Genomic DNA, 18,598 nt, shown 5'->3' on the forward strand with positions numbered 1-18,598 from the left:
TCCTAATTAATCCATTTCTCGGGCTTGAAAGGCTTTGGAATTATTCTCAACTAGTCATCTTCTACATAACATTACCTTATCTGCATATGGCACTTTACAGCAGGCACATTTTCCTCTTCTACTTCTCCCACATCTATCTCTTCCTGGTTCAGGCTCATCACCCCAGTGGACACCCTGTGTCCATTTTTTTGCTTCCTTGCCTGCTGCTGCCATACCTGTACTCCTTACACAATACTGTCATATGTGGGTCAGCAAACACTCATTGAGCATCTATGATGTGCTGTGCTCATGCTTCAGGGCATTGCTTATGAGTAGAACAAGGCCTGTCCTTTAACTGTGGAGATGACAGCCTTCATCTGACTATACCACTGTAGAGGGTTGCATTGCAGCATGGGTGCACCCAGGATTGAGGGTGAAGAGGAGCATCCCGCCATAGGATGGCATTTGACTAAACTTTTAAGAATGGTTGGAATTAAAAGCAGAAGAGCATTCCGGTCTGAACCAGGGGGTAGGGCATGAAGAGTCTAAATGTACACTGATTTAAGGAGCTCCTGAGCAGAGTAGAGGGACAGAAGCTCTGGATGTGTAGCAGAATGAGCAGTAGTACTAAGTGTCCGTGAAAGGAAGATTAGAGCGGGTACCATTCTCGGTAGTCTGTTCTGGATGATCGGTAGCCTGGAAGAGGGGACTGTTATGCTCCCACTTCCATTCATTTCCAGAAATCAGTTGGCACTTCCATCTCTCAGTGGTTGAAGTCTCAACATTTGGACAGGAAGCTCTGCCTAGCAGCTCTTGAAGAGGTGGCTGGAAAGCAGACCAGGAGTACCCCCAGCCCCGGCAGTGCGACCTTAGACATTAATATGTGGGAACCTGATTGTCAGGGCTGTGGCGAGGATTAAGCGCGATAATAGGTACCCAGTGTGGCCTTACTGTAAAAAAGTTACTAACCACTGGAACGATTTGGGAGGGTGGCACCCGCGGCCGCTCAGCGCCAAGCATCCGTTACCTGGGCGACAGCAGCCGCAAGGACTCTCGTCCGCGTCCCACTAGGCGTGTGCTAGCAGCTGGAAGACTAGACTCCGCACCGGAACTAAGCCACCGCGGACTGAGGCGGTGCCCGGGTCTCAGCGCCCTTTCCTCTGATTGGGTGGAACCAAGGGGCGGACGGACAAAAGAGGAGGTAGAGACTGGTTACTCCTGGGAAGAAGGCGGAGCCTTGTCGAGGAGGGTGGTGGTATTTGGCTGGCAGTGGTAGCCCCGCCCCCTCACCGCGATTTGGGACACAGACTTAGAACAGTCAGTGGAGTTCCTACGCCTCCTAGTCATCTAGTCATCCCAGCAACCAGTGACGCGGCTCGCCTGAGGTCAACCACTGGCCAACTGGGGAAAGCGGGACTGCAGCGTGACCCCTTTTCCGAGCCGCCTCCCAGCTCCCCCTATTCGGCGGCCGAGCGCTCCGCCAGTCCCTTCCTCCCTTCTCCTTAGTCCCGCGGTCTGGGAGGCAGGGGTCGGCGAGCCAGCTGAGTGGGAACCGCGTGGTGTACAAGGAGCCATTCGGCGACCGGTGAGGGGACTGAGGGGCTAGGAGGGCAGGGTTGGCGCGGGGCAGCGATCTCCAACTGTCGCCGGTCTTCGCCCCTCCGCTGTGGGCTGCTAGCGCCTGCAGCTGTTGCGAGCGCCGCCCCGACAACGAGTGACGCTAAGGCACGCTGGGCGGCCTGCTCCTCCCAGGCCTTGCCCTCAGCCTGTCCTCGCCCGTCTTCCCCCGGTCACCTTCGGGCCCGCAGCCCCACGACGCAGATATCACCAGGCTAAGACGGATTAAAAGGGCAGCTTTAGCTACCAAGCTCTGTCGGCGTTAATCACCCCCGACTCCTCAATACGTCTTTGGTGCCCTGTCTAGCCCTCAAGGTGGACTGGCGCCGTGGGAGAGGAGCTGAGGTCGGAAGAGTTTCGCCAAGCAACTCGTGACGACCACCGTTGACTGAAGCGCCCGGAATTGGCTGCGCTGCGACCTTCTCAGGTGTGGCGTTCCTCTTACCGTGAATAGTTGTGTACATCTTCCCGTTAAGTACGAGGCAACAAGTCTTAAAATGAACAACCAATCTTCGTGCTTACTCTGAAAGCTCCCGGGGTTCGGCGTGGGGCTACGGAATGCCTACACTGCTCTAACCCTGTGAAGAAGGGTTCTTTGGGGGATCAGGGAAGGGATTTAAAAAGTCTTAAAGAACGTTTAGGATCCTTAGGGTCGAAGTCACAGACAGACCCCATATTCAGGATCCTTCTTTAGAGGAACTTTCCTGAGGAGGGTAAAACCTAAAACTTCAGCAACCGCAGTTGTCAGACTTACACATGTTTTAACCTTCTTTTCATATGAAACGTTATAATAGTTTCCTTTACTGGGTTCTCCCAGGCAGGAGTGTCAAACCCCTAAAGTTCCCTGTCCAAGGTCACACAGCTAATACTTATTATGGAAGAACCAGAATTTGGACACTTGCCTCTGTGGTTCCCCTATGGATCTTACAGTTCTGTTTCAGTAAACCAAAGCAGAGTATTTGCAGTACCTGCAGTAGATAGGGCTACGGAGGATAAGATGACTGGAGAGAGGCTTCCTACTCCTCCAGGAATCTAACATTTGAAAGACTTGTATGCCAGTTTAATACATCATGTTTAAAAAGCATTGAGTGCCCTATGTGTGCCCAACTTCTTGCTAGGCCCAGGGAAGGTTCAAAACAATATATATAGTCTCTTCTTATATCCCAGTTCTGGGAAGCTCTGCCCCCTCTGGGTTGCAGTTTTGCAACCGTGTGTCAGAGGAACACAGGGAATATCCTACTATGTGTGCTCTCTCCCTGCCAACATCCGCACCTTGTCCACACTTGCCAGTTCACAGGAAAAAAATTGTGAAGAGAGAACTTCCAAAAGAATGTATTTGAATCATAATCAGTCTTGGGCACTTGGGATGGGAAGCAGCTGTCATTCCTATTTCCACCAGCTCCTTAAACATGTCAGACTGGACCTGAAGCTAGAAGGGGTAACTTCTTTTGAAGTACTGGACCTTGTTTCTTCTGTGGAAGAAAAGAAAGTAAGGAATAGCCACTCTGGTGCTCTAGATTCCACACTCCATCCTTACCTAGAAAAGGGGCTGAAACCTTCCCAGAATGGATGGGAATCACTGTTTCCTGTTACTTTCACTGATTACTCAGAATAAAACCAAGCAAGGGGATAGGCTGTGGGGTGTGAAGGCGCTCAGCAGAGCTTCTCTGAGGAGGGGCTATCGGAGCCAAGTACTGAGTGAAGGGGGTAATGGGCTTTGCAGGTGGAGCTATAAATGGAAAGGCCCCAAAGTAGGCAATTAATTTTAATAATACATTTCATTTGGGGCATCTGGGTGGCTCAGTCGGTTAAGTGTCTGACTTAGGCTCAGGTCATGATCTTGTGTCTCATGAGAACTGTGCTGACAGCTCAGAGCCTGGAGCCTGCTTCAGATTCTGTGTCTCCCTCTTTCTCTGCCCTTTCCCCACTCATGCTCTCTCTCTCTCTCTCTCTCAAAAATAAACATTAATTTTTTTTAAATAATACATCTCATTTAACCCAATATATACAAAACATTATCATTTCAACATATATATAATCAACATTAAACATTATTAATGAGATATCTTGCATTCTTTTTTCATACTAAATCTTTGAAATCAGGAGTGTAGTTGACCCTTTACAGCACATTTCAGTTTGGACCAGCCACATTTCAAGTGCTCAGTCACATGTGGCTCAAGACTATTATAGTGGACAGTACAGCAGGAACAATCCTCAGTCCCTCTCCTGTTCCAGTTTTACCCAGCTCTGGCTTCAAGATGGAGAAATTGTGAGATGATCACTTGCCTCTTCATCCTGCCCCAGAAATGTTGGCCCAGCAGAACAGATAACTAGGGAAGAAAATCTTTGTAGTGACTGAAGGACACAACTCAGAAGAAAAAGGACTAAACTGCTCTCATAGTAGATTGTTAGTAAATGTACTAAATCCTAATTAATTACCATACTCTTGATCTGTAATATCAATTACATCAATTAGATATGGTATGAAATCCCTGCAAAATCTATTAAGACACAAAAATAAAGTGATACAAAACTCAGAAGCTTATTTTTAATCAAGTGTAAATGTTAATTTTTTCATTAGCTTATATTACCTGTTTTTTATTAATTACATATGTAGCATTTGTAAATATTTGTAAGTGTTAGATGCTTGAAAGTTACTACTTTAAAATACTGAGCATTTAGGACTTTTCAGTAAATCACACATAATTACTTCCTTCCCTCTTTCCAAGCCCTCCTGTACTTTTTTTTTTCCCCTCCTGCACTTACTTTTTTTACACTTAAAATGAATTTGGTGGTTTAACAACTTCAAAACCCTCAATTGACAAAGTGGTTAGGACAGTTTAAAAATCTTTTTTTTTTTTTTTTCCTTTCAGATTTCCTCCCAGGGCAAGTTCCAGCATGGGGTGAAGTACAGAAGAGAGACTTGAAGGGTGTACTCTGGTACTGAATTACCAAACCTGCTCCCTAGATCAGGGTCTGTCTTATTTCCACATTTGTAATGGGGCAGGGGTGGGGGGGAGAATTGTATCTTTCTTTATATGTCACTCGTATGCATGTTTGTGTTTGTGCATTTGTCTTCCCTTCCTTGGGCATGTGCCCTGGGAGGCAGGGGGGCGGTTTCCCAGAAACTTGGTCTGAGAGGTGCCATGGTCCCTGCAGACCCCCAAGTAAAGTGGAACACACACCAGGGAATGTGCATTGCTCTCTTTGGCATTTGGGATCAAACACTGAGTCCTGAGGGAAGGTTTTATTCACATGAGGGTAAAAGTTCTTTTGAATTGAAGACCAGCTAGAGTAAGCTGCCCAAGTGTCTGGGTTGAAAGTTCCCTATGAAAGAACTGAGAGACTCTCTAAAGACTGCCTAAGAGAGGTCTGCAGAGGGGCTCCTGCCCCTGCTTGCAGTTTGTGCTTAAACTTATTCTCTTTGAATAAGATATCTGGGATTTAAAATACTGCAGACCAAAAAAAGAGAGAAAAAGTGTGTGGGACGGGAGGAATGTCATAGATGGGACAGAAATTTTGAGAGCAAAATGTAAATAGATGCTGAAGGTGAAAGAGTGATTCATGATACTTTTCTTTAGTTTTTTAAATTTGAAAATGGCCATTAAAACAATATTCCCCTCTTCTTTCTCTCCCTGCTTCTGTCCCCTCTGCTCAGTTTAAATTCATGTTGTCCCTCTTCCTTCATCTTCGCAGGGTACAGAACATCCTGCTTCAAAGGCATGAGAAGAGAACATCCTGTATTGGCCACTCCTGCCCAATGTGGAGGGGAGCAGAAGCTCCTGAGCCCACCCCTGAAGGTTTGTGGCTTTCAAGACTTTTTTTTTCTTTTTTAAATGTTTTTTGTTTGTTTTTGAGAGAAAGACAGCCTGAGCGGGGAAGGGGCAGAGAGAGGGATACAACATTTGAAGCAGGTTCCAGGCTCTGATTTGTCAGCACAAAGCCTGAGGCAGGGCTTGAACCCATGAGCTGTGAGAAGTCGCATGCTTAACCAACTGAGCCACCCAGGCACCTCTCAAGGATTTTTTTCAATGGATCCTATTTATGGGATGTTTTAACCAGAGCTCTAGGTATTTATGATGTTTCCATCTGCCAGTAAGAAAATGATTGCTGACTTGTTTGCTTCCTCTCCCTGACCCGTTGAGTGATAGTCTATAACTCATAGTAACTACACCTAATCTCCACTGAATTTAGCTGGGACCAATCCTTGGACCTTGAGGGAAGTAGTCAGTGATGAGGCCCACAGGAGGTTCTGTAAAGAAAGCCTGACTCTGCTCCCAGACAGCTACCTGGACCAACTTGTTAGGATTCAGGGATAACATCTGAGATAAAGACAATAGCAGAACAGATTCTATCCCCATAAGGGGCTTTTCTGCTATTCTGAGTTCTCAGATCCCTGGAGCTAGGGCAATGAAGGATGTCTGTAGAATGTTTGCAAACAGCTTGGATGGACTGAGAATTAAGAAGGAATGCTTCTTCCTTCTCCCCAGCTTTTCCTGAAAATGTGAAAAGCACTTCTAGGAAAATGCCATCAACTTTCAATATTATTTTTTGTGTACTACACATGTTCCTTTTCACCCCTTCCAGGGTTGCTTTCACCCAGGTCCAGAGTTGCTTTCTCAAGGTTAGGCCAGAGAACTTTGAAGCTGTGTACCAGTGTGGAGTGGTTGTTTATCAGGTATTGTCCAAAGCCAAGGTGAGGTACTTTGGGGTTTCTCAGATACCATCCTTTGCCCAGGCCCCAGCCCTTTCTGATACTTTTTGCCCGGGCTTCTGCTTACGTATGGGTTTAGGCTTCATCTCATTGCCCTCCTTGACCTTCCATGTCTGGCTGGGTTCACATTGGTGACTTAGGAAACCAGGGTCTCAGAGGAAGGTTATCGATGTGGTCTAGGGGAGTTTTGGAAAACTGGTCTGCAGATTCTAGGTTCCTTTTCTGGTAAGCAGGCTCTGTGGCCCAGGGGCTTTCTCATTGCCCATCCCTTCTTGGTGTTTCCTAGTGTATCTCCAGGCTAAGACCTCTGGCCTAAGGACAGAAAACTGGCTGGGTACTCCTCATCCCCTCCCAAGCAGAGTTTTGGAGGCAAACTCCCTCTCTGAATCCCTCCTGCCCTTCGTGGTGGCATGAAGACCTCCTTCCCCATATTTCTAGGAGTCCTATGGCTTTGCCTCTTCTTGGAGAATGGAATGCAGGAGATGGCCTAGCTGAGGAAGTTACAAGAAATGAGGGACTCTGTGCTCACCTGGCCATTCCCCAAGGTGTAGCTGTTACAGCTTTAACTGTAGCGTACAGTGACTTTCTCCCTATAGGGCTCGCAGTGAAGGGTGAACTTGGCTGCAGCGCACCCTAGAAAAAGACACAGAATCTGCTTACAAGAAGAGGAACCTAGAATCTGCAGACCAGTTTTCCAAAACTCCCCTTCTTCCCTTTGCCACTCCCTTTCTAGGCCTTCAGAAAACGGAAAATAACACGCAGTTTGAGGAGGTGCACCCTGGCGTGGGAGTGGCACACATCCCTGCCAGCCTGCATTCCGGGGACTCCACCCCCCCACGCCCGGCCTGGCGCTCACCATGTTAGCTGCATCAGAGATGGCGGCAGCAGCAGGAAGGCCTTACATATGCAGTGAGTGTGGCAAGAGCTTCCGCTACAGTTCGGTGCTGCTGCGTCATGAGCGTGCTCATGGCGGTGACAGCCGCTACCGCTGCCTAGACTGTGGTGAGTGCTATGCCCTGGCTGCTGACCTCCGTGCGCACCGACGCGCCCATGCTGGCCAAACACTCTACATCTGCAGTGAGTGCGGCCAGAGCTTCCGCCACAGCGGCTACCTCGACCTGCACCAGAGTGTACATAGACAGCGCAGCCGCTCCTGCTCTTGCCGTGCCTGCGGCCGCAGCTTCCCACACCTCCCGGCTCTGCTGCTGCACCGGCGCCGCCTGCATCCCCCAGAGCGGCCCCGCCGCTGTCCGCTGTGTGCCCGCACCTTCCGACAGAGCGCGCTACGCTTCCACCAGGCACGCGCACACCCGTGGGGGTCACCCATCACACCCACCGACCCATTGCACCGCTGCGCACAATGCCCACGGGCGTTCCGCAGCTACGCAGGGCTGCGGAGCCACGCGCGCGTCCACGTGGCCCGGAGCTCTGGAGACTCCACACCTCCGCAGCCTCATGCTCCGGGTGCACACCAGTGCAGTGTGTGTGGGAAGAACTTTGGTAAGAGCTCAACACTAACACGACACCTACAGATTCACTCAGGTGAGAAGCCCTTCAAGTGCCCCGAGTGTGGAAAGGGCTTCTTGGAGAGTGCCACGCTCGTGCGCCATCAGCGCACACACACAGGTGAGAAGCCCTACATGTGCGGGGACTGTGGGCGCCGGTTCAGCGAGAGTTCCACCCTTTTGCGCCACAGGCGCAGCCACCAGGGAGATCGGCCCCACGCATGCACTACATGTGGAAAGGGCTTTGGGCAGCGCTCTGACCTAGTGGTGCACCAGCGCATACACACAGGCGAGAGGCCCTTCCCATGTGCCGAGTGCGGCCGCCGCTTCAGCGACCGCTCTGACCTCACCAAGCACCGGCGCACACACACAGGCGAGAAACCCTACCATTGTGAGTTGTGTGGCAAATGTTTCACGTGCGTATCTAACCTCAACGTGCACCGGCGCAACCATGCTGGTCACAAGCCCCACAAATGCCCTGAGTGCGGCAAGGCCTTCAGCGTGGGGTCCAAACTGGCACTGCACCGCAAGACACACCTGGGCGAGCGGCCAGCAGAATGTGCTGAGTGCGGCAAGTGTTTCAGCCACAGTCGCTCGCTCTCACAGCACCAGCGGGCCCACACACGAGCGCGTGCCGCCACCGCTGCCACCCAAGCAACCGCAGGAGCTGCCCTCATCTTTGCAGGGCAGGCAGAACAGGAGAAGCCGGACTTTTTGTGTCCCAGCTGAGGGAAACTTGCTGAGAAGCTTCTCTGGAATGGGCTCAGCAAGTACCAATATACTGCCACAGGGATGGTGGGGCAGCTCTGCAAATGGGAGTCTGTATAAAAACAGCATGGCTGTCTGTCACCCCCTGTCACGCCCCTACATCCATTTCCCTTGTCAGCTCTTCCTGTCCATCCTTCCTGCTACCTCTGGGGTATAGGTGCAGGGAACTGGGAAAACCTAGACATGGAAGAAAGCCCAGGTATTGGTGTGTTCCCATTGCTGCTACTGTGCCCTCAAATGTTTTCTTCCTGGTTTCCCACCTGTATTGTCTTCTCTTGTCCCGTCCCCTTTTTCCAGCCTGAGTCTCCTCTAGCTCTCCTTCCTGGATACTTTTGTTGTCCTGCCTCTTCAGGTAATGATCACAGGGTGGCCACAGGGACAACCCACCTGCCTTGCGGTCTTCTTGCCTCCTGGTTCCACTTGACAGCTTCTCTGCTGCTTTCTCCCTGGGCTCTGAGAGATGGGAAATTTTTAGGCAGAGATGATGAGATTTCTCATTTCTGTGAAAGGCATCCTGCCATAAGCAATTAGCCTGCTGCCCAGCAGAGAAGGCCCACTCCAGTGAGGGTGGGCAGGAGCCCTCAGCAAAGCATCCACCTGTCCCATGGGCCAGACCTGATGGTGTCCAGATCAAGGTCCCTCTCAGGACACTGTTCTCTAGCTAGGTGGGCCACATTAGCTTTGGGACCTAGACTTAGACCACATGGATAAAGCAGGATACTGCCAAATGAAACATCAGAATGTTATATCCAAATCAATCTTGGAGCCATAGGGAAACAGCTCCACAGAGGCAGTAGGACAGGGTAGGAAATCTGGAGTTGTCCAGTGATTTTTTTGCTTATGGCTGTTGAAATAAAGAGTTGTTTGTTTGGGTTCCAGATACCAAGAGCCTCTTTTCTCAAAGCTTGAGGCTGCTGTCTTTGCAGACTTCAAGAGTGATCCAAGGGCCATGCTCTTTTGAAGTTCCAAGATATCTTGTCCCCTCCCAAGTGACCTTGCATGTAGAGCCCCCTTGATTTTGCACTGGAAGGCAAGACTCTTAAGGCCTATACACTCGGTTCTCAGTGAAGAGTACAAATGTGGCTCAGGCTCACATACCTCCATTCCTGCTCCAGCTATCCCTCTGGAATGACCCAGTGCTCTGCATACTGTCACAGCCTGCCCTGCTTGAGCACAAGAATAGGTATGACACTCAACTGAAAAGGACTGCAAAGTGTCAAACCAAATTGGGAAAGAAAGCTAGGTCCTTGAGGTAGGGGCCTACAGAGAGAGAAACAGGGCCTGCACCTATGGTGCACTCAGGCACATTCTAGCAGAGCCTGCTTCCAGAGGAATAAGGATTCCCATTCTTCAGGTGCCAAAACATTCACTCTGCTCACACACAACTGTAAAATACTGAGTTTATTTTGTTGTTTAAGAAGGCTAAAGTAGCCTGTCTTGTTTTTTTTTTTTTTTTTGCCCCCCACCCTACACTCCCTGTCACCTTAGTTTCTGGGGACTAGGCATCTGGCCCTTCTCTTCCTTGCTCCCCTTCAGTCCCTAGGGTCTGGCTTCTCAGAGCCCAGGAATGCTCACTGTTGATGGAGTGTGGTCAGAGCTTCAGGAACCAGAGAGGGCCTGGACTCATCATCAGACCTCAGGGTCACAGAGGCAGAGATATTGGGGCAGGGTTCCAAAGGGCCGGGTGACTCCTGTGGAGCTGGGAGCAGGGCTGGATGGCTTTTGCTGCAGTGAGCTGCAACGCTGTCTGGCTTCTCAAAACGCTTGCCACAAAACTCACAGGGGAAGCGCAGAGTAGCAGCTGTCTCTGCATGCTTGCGCCGGTGCCAGTTCAGGGAGGCCTTCTGGCGGCAGGTGAACCCACAGATCTCACACCTGAGCCAGGGACAGCGGAGGGAAGGACAGTGCTTCAGCCCATCTTGACTTCCCCATGGCAGTTCCCCCGCTCCAACCCACAGCCCTACCTTCCCACCCATACTACCTCCCCCACACTCACTGCAGGGGCTTCTCTCCAGTGTGGATGCGCCGGTGGATGACGAGGTTGCTGCTGGTGCGGAAAGACCGGGCACAGAACTCACAGATGTAGTCCCGGGTGTCTGCAGGTGTACAGGTGACACCCTAGCATTCATCCCCAGGCTGTGGCCCCTCCTCAGCCCAACCCACCTGCCAACCCTCACAGGAGTACTGTCCCCATTCAGCCTGCTTATCCCACTCCTCTCAGCCCCCAAAAGTGCCCTGTGGCTGTCAGCAGCCAACCTGTTCCTTTTTCCCTGAACCTGCCAGCACTAACAGCACCTGCCCTTTGCCCTTCTCCAGCAGCTCTCACAGGCCCACTGTGCTTTTTCTCCTGTACCTCCAAGCCTCAGGGCAGGGCATACTGGAGGTATCGTCACTTCTTGTGGCATCCTTTAGACATCTGTCTCACCCCCACCTGTCAGACGGCACATGTATGCTTACAGCCTTCTTCCCCATCACTCTACCACACTACACAAATCTCTGGCTCCAGGCCCTCTCCTCAGCCAGCACTCCATATTTCTGTTCCCTGGTCTCCCTGTCCCTGGTCTCCCACCCTTTTCAGAAACTGCAATTGCAAGCATGCCAGTTCCAGCAAGGGCCTTCTACTACTTTGTCCTGCTGCAATAAGCCTGTGATTCCACGCTGCCAGTCCAGCAGCCCGCTGACTTTCCACTGTGCCCCTCCACACTCCCGTTCCAAGGCATCTTTGTAGCCTTTCTTCACTCATACTACCCATTCACTGGCCCCTCTCTTCCTCAGCTGGACCTGTTTGGCTAAAATCCAACTTAGGGTAAACATTTGGCCCGATCCTGCACAGGTGTGCTAAGGGAAGTAGAAACAGAATCCACAATCCATGCCACCCACCCACCCACCAGCCTCTACTTTTCATCCACAACCACAAGTCTAAAGAGTCCACCATATGCCTCTGTATTTCACTCTCTCACTCACAGGAGTCCAATAGACAATTATTCCATACTACCTCCTCTCTCTGCCAGCCTCATTCAGCAGTGATCTTATTTTTCAAAGTCACCAAGAAGAGAAAAGCCAGGAGAGAATACCCACATCTTCCTCCTTACCTAATCTATCACCAAACTTGTTTGTGACCATTTATGTGAATACTTGCTCTACTGTAGCCACCTTCCAATTGTGCAGAAACACACCTTTTCTCCCTGACTGCAGGCTGCCCACCCCACCTAGGCATCAGTAACCTTTACTCTCAGTGGGATCCCTTTCCCCTCTGTGCCCCCAAGCTCACAGCTCTCCAGCTAAGACCCCATTTCTCTACTTGTCTTCACAGCAAAACTCCAAAGAGTAGTCCATATTCTCTATCTCCACTTCTTTAGCTCCTCTCTGCCTTGAACTAATTCGATTCTGGCTGTCCTCTCCCTTGTCACATGCCACCTTGTTATCTAGCCAAAGTCTTCATCCTCATCTTACTCTGTCTTATAGCACTGGCACAACCCACCCTCTGTCCCTCCTCCCTGGAGCAATCTCTCCACTTGGTTCCTCAAGTACTGCTCTCTTCACTTGCCTCACTGGTCACTTTGTAGCTGCCCTTTCCACATGTCCCATTCATTACTCTTCTGTACCTATGTTCACTCCATGGAGGTATACTCCACCTTCAGCAACAAATGTGCTTGTGAAGCACCCATGTGCTTGTGATTAACACTTTTTCCCCCTCCCCCCACCATCTCCAGACTCCAGATTCATATCTTCTGGGATGCCTAAATTATCATGTCCCAAATAAACTGTCCCTTTCCTAAAGCCTCTCTCATTTTCAGGAAATCACATCACCTCTTTCCAGTTGCTCAAGCTGGAATCCTTCAAGTCAGCTTGAAGCCCTCCTGCCCATCCACCTGTGGCCAATCTGTCCTTCTCACAGCAGCCCTTCTAGCTCCACTTTCACGCTCACATCAGCCTCCAGCCACTTCTTATCAACTCAACTGTACCAGCGTGTTAAAGCTGCCATCACTGCACACTGCACATTCCTACAGCCCCATTTCTCCACATGGCAGTCACAAAGTCAGTTTTAAAGTCAGTTGTGCTCCTTTTAAAGTCAGTTGTGTCGTTCTGCTACACAACACCCTGGGATGGTGCCCATCTCATTTAGCCAGAAGCCAAACCATCTTTTATGGTAGTGTTAGAGGTCCCTGCTACCTATCTGACCTCTCTTCCTTCCTTTCTAACTTCCTGCCCCCCTCTCCATTCCTGGTACATTCCATGCAGATGCCAGTTCAGGGCCTCCCCAGGCCTGCCCATAGACATGGACAAGCCTCTATTCCTCCCTTCACATAGGTCTTTGCTCAAAGGAGCTTCCCTTTCTACAAAAGAAACTCCTCTCTCATGCTCTCCATCCCTTCCCTGCTTTCACATCTCTTTGTATCCCTGTTATCACTAGAGTGGATGCCTCTGTTCGCTTTTGTATCCTACACCTAGAACAGTCTCAAGCAGGCAGGTGCTCAACACACAGAGAGTTGAGTGTGAATGAGAGTCATCCCACAGAGGGGTGTGATGGCACCTGCAGATAGGAGGTGATAGGCCTCACAGGGCAAGTGAAGGGACCGCCAGGGGGAGGTGACAGAACCCACATGGAGAAGTGAAGGGACTCACGGAGAAATGAAAACACCCAGAGAGAGAGGTGAAGGGACCCACAGGAGAGGGAAGTGAGGAGGCATTTCTACCACTCACCACTGTGCAATTTCACATGCTCCTTCAGGTGTTTCTTAAAGTTGAAGGACTTCCCACAGGCTGGTTCTGGGCAGGAAAAGGACTTTTGGTGGATGTGCTGGTACTTCTTGTGGTGCTAGGGAAGGAAACAGGTGGTCTCAGGGAGACCACCAGAGCTGACCCAGCAGGCAGGCTCCTCTGCCCCCTCCCCATCCCCCAAAAGTTCTGTCACCACCAGCTCACATCATCCTGGCCAGTCCTCACCTGTATATAAGTCCACCATCCCATCCTGACACCAAACTCTGCCCTCACCCTATTCTGTCCTTGACTTCCATTACCTCACCTTTTTGCCACAACCTTCCTTACAATGACCAGTTCCCTGAACAAAGTGCCATTCTGGTGACACTCCTGGTTCCCTAACCATGGATTTGCTGTCTGCTGGGAATAAGAACACAATTTGGGTAGGTATGATTATCCTCTTTAATATCAATATTAATGTACAATAATATCACCCAGATTGCCTACTTTATTGCTAACCATGGGTATACATTATATGGTGTTTTCCTAAATCTTCTTTAGAAACACACACACACGTGTATGCTTTCAACCTGGAACACTTTTAGGGACTGTGTGTTCTTCTTTAACTCCCTGATTATTTGTTGGAAATATTTCTCCTGTCTGACCTAATGTCACATTCTGGCTCACTAAATTCCATGGGCTTTCCCCTTATCTATAATCCCGCTTTCCCATAGTTAAACTGCTGCTGGTGGCTGCTTCTGTGTCCTCCATTAACAAGCTCAAGTGCATTTGACTAGCCCTGGTAAAGTTCTTCTCAGCCCAGGGATTTCCTGCCCAAATGCCTTCCACCCTTGCCTCACCATTCCTCTGGTCTGGGGTCTCTGCCTCAGCACTTGGGTCTGGGAGGGCTCTGGATGAGTGTGGGGGCTGTGGCCCTTCCCTCTTTGTGCCCCAAACCTCTCCTGCAGTTAGGCTGGGGACAGGACCATCTTCCAGTCCTCTAGCACTAGAACTGCCTGCTCAAGCGAACAGGGCCAGGTGGCTGAGTGTGGACTCAGCAACCCCAGCACCGTCACACACTAGCTAAGGAGTCTTGGGAACTGCTTAACCATTTTGTGTGCTTCAGTTTCCTCATTTGCAAAGCAGGAACTGTATCAGCACCTACTCCACAGGGATCTTTTGAAGATCAAAAGACTTGACCCATGTCAAGTGCTTAGAACAGTCACTAGCACTCCAAGAGCCTGAGGAATGCCATCATCATCTCCACGTGACCCTTGGAGGGCCCAAGAAACCAGCAGTAGTGGGCAGCAGCTGTGTACTGGTGGCTTGGTTTTCTGCCTTATCTACCAGCTGTCTGCTTTAGTGATTATTAACTATAGGTAAGCTCTGCAGGTCCACCCCCATCTTTCTCTTCCCATCTCTGAATCCACCCACATTCCAGGCTTCTTTGCTTCAGCTTCTCCTTCACCTCAGCATCCCCTTCAGCGCTTCTCACCTCTGAAGCCACATAAAACCCAATCTGTGCCCCTCACATTCCTCACATTCAAATACTGTCGGTTGGAGAAGATCCGTCCGCAGCCAGGGAAGTCACAAGGCAGCAGCTCTCTTTTGGCAGCTTTCCTGGGAGGAGGAGGATAGGGAGGAGCATAAGGACTCCCACGGGCTCTCCTCAACTCCCTCTTCTCACTCTCCCCCCTCCAGCCCCGCTCTGCAAGTCCTACCTAATTCTCTTGGGGCCAATCTGTGCCGTGTCCTCCTCCCAGGCCAAGGTCAGAGCAGACTGGGCCTGAATCCCAGGGCTACGGGCAGCAAAGAGGGAGCAGAGGGCCTCGAGGGAGGGCCATGTTCCGGGATGCCCCTGCCCTCTGTCTCAGCCATCAGGTTACCTGGCCAGAGGCTCAGTCTGCTGGGCTGCTTGAGGGGTCCCTCTGAGTTCCGGCTGTACCCCAACTTCGGTAGGAAGAGCTCCAGAACTCAATGATGGTGTTGATGAGGATGGTACAGCAAGAGGACTGAGGAGAGCTGCTGGGGCTGGGGGTGTCTCCCCCTCCTTAAGTGTATGGGTGACAGGGGAAGGAAGGAGTCTGGGGGCATCTGGATCACTGCTGAAAAGAGAAGGAAGAGGAGGGCATTATTTCCCTGGGCTTTCAGCTAGCCCTGAACCCCCGAAATGCTAAGATCCCAAACTCAGAACAGCCCTACTCCTACCCAGGATCTCTGTTCACACCTGCTTTCAGCTTTCATTCTGCCCTACAGCCTAACTTTACCACCTTCCACCCAATTCAAAGCCTCCAATTCTTTCTGCCTTCCCCAATGCCCATCCTGCCTTCCCCACCAAGTCTACAAAGCTTTGGAAGCCCTGGCCAGCTGCTCCCTCCCTCCTCCTGCTCTGTTCAGCATCCTCCTTCAGCCCCAACTTGCTCATCTGGGGAGGAGCTGTAGGTCCATGGGCTGGCCTCACTGAGCATCTCCTCTTCGTCCTCGTCTTCCTCCTCCCCCTCTTCTCCTGGGGGCGGGAAGGTCTCCAGGAGGGGTCCTACTTCCCTGCTGGACCAAGGAAGGCAAGCCTCAGGCTCTGCTCCTTCACCTGCACTGTCCACCCAAGTCTATCCTGTCCCTCCCACCCCCAACCTCACCTGGGTGACCTGGCCTCCTGAGTCCTCTCATCATGCTCAGATTCCAAACCTGTAGGGTCAAAGGGGAAGGAACTCTGGGCTGGAGGGATGAGGACAGGTGTACTTCTAAGGTCTGAAGTGGTGGGAGGACTCTTGGGAAGGAGGAGGGTGCAGAGGCTACTGGAGTGGGAAGGGATATTTTATTTTAGAAATGATACATTCACATGGGTTCAGAAAATAAAAGTATAAAAAAGTACACTATGAAAAGCCTCTTTTCCAATACTGTTCCCAATCACCTATTCTTCCCACAGACAGCCTGGTTTCCTACATGCCCTTCCAGAGATATTTTATACATCCATTAAGTGCATACATACATTCTTTCTCCTCTTAGTTTTCCACCAAGGGTAACACAACATACGCCCTATGCTGTTTTTTGCTTTTTATACCTGAAAATATATTTAAGGATATATTTTCTTGTAAGCATAATTTTTCCATTGAGAAAGGATAATTTTTAGACAATGAAGCTCTAAGCAAAAGAGATGGGAACTTCTTCCCTTCCTTTTCTCCACAACTCTTCTTTCCCCCAGCCTACCTGCAGGTGCTTGCCCACTCCTGGCCTCTGGGCACCAGCTTCTTGGGGCAGTACTTGGCCGGAAAACTGGCTTGGGCTCCTCTGGAGATATGGGTCCTGAAGAGGGGCCCCAGGAGAAGGTGTGGCCCGCAGAGCACTCCCACACAAGTCCCCCATCTTGGCCCCCGGGCCCCCGAAGCCCAGGCACCAGGCTGCATTCTCGGCTGTGGGCATGAGACAGGAGCACCAGATACTGCAGACCCTTGGGGGGCAAAGGCTCAGGACCTGGAATGGTGAAGACAACAGTCAGGGCAAGTGGGGAGGCCTCCTACTCTCACTCTGGGGCTACATTCAGCCCTGTCCCCCAGCCCCCTGGGCAACCCCAGTCTAGTCCATTTTACCATTCTTCAGAGCCCAGAACCTCCCCAAGGTCCTGAGACACTGCTCTCTTTTATACAGGACATTCCCATCAAACTACCCTGGGCTCCCCAATTCTCCACCTTTTCCCAAACTCACTCAGATCCAATCTCCTTATGGAGAATGCTGCTGGGTCACATCACTCACTCCCTGTTGCCCCTCTTCCCTCCCTGGCTCCTAACCCCCTAACTTTAGCTATTCCCTACCTACCTGCACAGAGCACACAGCCTGAAGAAGTGTACCTGCCAGGGTAGGGAAGAGAGGCAGTTTAGGTAGGGGTCCAGGCCAACTGCTCTCAGCACTCCCACACTTTTAAGGGACCAGTCCTAAGGGCCCCTCTATTCACTGGGGACCAACAGGAGGGCACAAAGGCCACAAATCACAGAGGCGGTTCTGCTGAAATGAGAAATCTACGGGTGGTAAGGAGCAATGGGCCACCACCTGACCCTGGGAGGGGACTGGGTTTTGCAGCCTGGGTGCCCTCCCCCAGAGTCCCGCCCAGGCCCCTAACCGGTCCAACAGGAACTTAGCGAGTTGCGAGTGCAAGGAGAAACCCAGCCGCTCCTTGAGAAGGCACCACTGCTCCATGTGGCCACCTAGGCGGATGCGGCACTTGCTGCGGCGCGCGTCCAGCTGCCGTCGCTTCTCCTGCCGCCTGCGGGATGCGTCCACCGGGGAGGAAGCCATAGGCACCAGGACCTACAAGGTGGAGGAGACACGCATATGGGCGTACCTGATCCCGGGCCTCTGGCTCCACCCGCCATTGGGGCCTCAGTTTCCTCATCAATGAATTGGAGCAAAACTAAGTCATTTCAATAGCATCCCCTGCCATTGGGCCCAACCACTCCAGCTTACAGGACATGTAAACTAGCTCTGTGGAGTGGGAGGCAGGGAGACAAAGTCAATGTCAGAACAATGGCCTGACCCCGGGCATACTGAAGTGTAGAAACGGAAGCTATGGGGAAGGGGCGTGAGACTTCCATGGAGAAATTTCAGCTGGGGCTGGATGAGGGGTTGGTAAACAGTTTCACCTTGAAGAGAACATGGGCCTTTACTGGTTGGTGGGGGAAGGGGAGGTCGTGTGTTTTGGGGGCGCTCTTCATAGCGGGGTGAATGTGGGTGGGGGCGGGGTCTGGAGGGCTCTCCCACCCGGTCTCCGGCCGTCCCACTTAACGCTCACTGTGTGTAGGGCTGGCCAATTCCACAGGCAGCTACCAGGCCACCCAGAGCGCCCGCCGCGGCCCACCCCGACTCGGCCTTACCTGCGCGCCCCCACCCGCCCTCGCCCGGAATGCGCCTGCGCCTCCCCCGCCTTGCGCGCAGGCCGGGAGAGCAGAGATGGACAAGGGCCCACCTCGCGCGCACAGCCGCCGTTTCTCTTTTAAGAGGAACCCGTCCCCCTCCGCGTCGGAGCCTGCAGCCGGGAACAGGGGCCGGGGCTACTGGGAGGGCAGAGACAGAGGCCCGCAGCGCGCGCCTGCGCATTGGCCACCTAGCGTAGCGCCTGCCGGGAGGTGTAGTTCCCGCAGGAATTGCCCAAGCACTTCGCTTAGCGCCAGGGGAATTGTGGAGGGGTGGCTTTTGTGGCAAGCGCCCGCGCATGGTGGGGAAATGAATGGTACCAAGCCCTCCCCCTGTGTGCCGACCCCAGCCTCTCCAGCCTGCTCATGGATGTTGCCTCCACAATTACTATTTTGTACTTCACCTTCAA

General features: G+C 51.6%; 2 protein-coding genes and 1 long non-coding RNA gene across 15 annotated transcripts; 1 reads left to right on the forward strand and 2 right to left on the reverse strand.

Annotated features, from left to right (window-relative positions):
* The first annotated feature begins 1,287 nt into the window (after positions 1-1,287).
* On the forward strand, positions 1,288-9,463 carry ZNF672 (zinc finger protein 672). Of its 3 annotated transcripts, XM_030314701.1 has the most exons (6): positions 1,288-1,564; positions 1,904-2,023; positions 4,470-4,570; positions 5,293-5,396; positions 6,184-6,274; positions 7,044-9,463. In XM_030314701.1, exon 6 carries the CDS (start codon positions 7,168-7,170, stop codon positions 8,542-8,544), a length of 1,377 nt encoding a protein of 458 aa, XP_030170561.1. In that variant the 5' UTR covers positions 1,288-1,564; positions 1,904-2,023; positions 4,470-4,570; positions 5,293-5,396; positions 6,184-6,274; positions 7,044-7,167; the 3' UTR covers positions 8,545-9,463. The 3 variants fall into 3 exon arrangements, with proteins under 3 accessions (XP_030170561.1, XP_030170551.1, XP_030170570.1); XM_030314691.1 differs by lacking the exon at positions 6,184-6,274; XM_030314710.1 differs by lacking the exon at positions 6,184-6,274 and having other exon boundaries at positions 4,470-4,536.
* LOC115513510 lies at positions 2,695-9,038 on the reverse strand. Its single transcript, XR_003968723.1, has 3 exons — positions 8,971-9,038; positions 6,840-6,943; positions 2,695-3,068 (listed from the first exon to the last, which is right to left on the reverse strand). It is a non-coding gene; the product is annotated as an uncharacterized LOC115513510 (long non-coding RNA).
* Positions 9,464-10,023: 560 nt separating the features above from the next.
* On the reverse strand, positions 10,024-18,326 carry ZNF692 (zinc finger protein 692). 11 transcript variants are annotated; one of them, XM_030314640.1, is made up of 12 exons: positions 18,242-18,326; positions 17,399-17,586; positions 17,098-17,129; positions 16,492-16,755; positions 15,921-15,969; positions 15,706-15,828; positions 15,171-15,386; positions 15,006-15,083; positions 14,826-14,904; positions 13,288-13,402; positions 10,580-10,679; positions 10,024-10,458 (listed from the first exon to the last, which is right to left on the reverse strand). In XM_030314640.1, the coding sequence occupies exons 2-12, from the start codon at positions 17,572-17,574 to the stop codon at positions 10,155-10,157; spliced, it is 1,536 nt and encodes a 511-aa protein (XP_030170500.1). In that variant the 5' UTR covers positions 17,575-17,586; positions 18,242-18,326; the 3' UTR covers positions 10,024-10,154. The 11 variants fall into 11 exon arrangements, with proteins under 11 accessions (XP_030170500.1, XP_030170495.1, XP_030170490.1 ...); XM_030314635.1 differs by having other exon boundaries at positions 15,171-15,389; XM_030314630.1 differs by having other exon boundaries at positions 15,706-15,831.
* Positions 18,327-18,598: the final 272 nt, after the last annotated feature.

This window comes from Lynx canadensis, chromosome A1 (assembly GCF_007474595.2).
Source record: "Lynx canadensis isolate LIC74 chromosome A1, mLynCan4.pri.v2, whole genome shotgun sequence".
NCBI classification, from domain to species: domain Eukaryota; kingdom Metazoa; phylum Chordata; class Mammalia; order Carnivora; family Felidae; genus Lynx; species Lynx canadensis.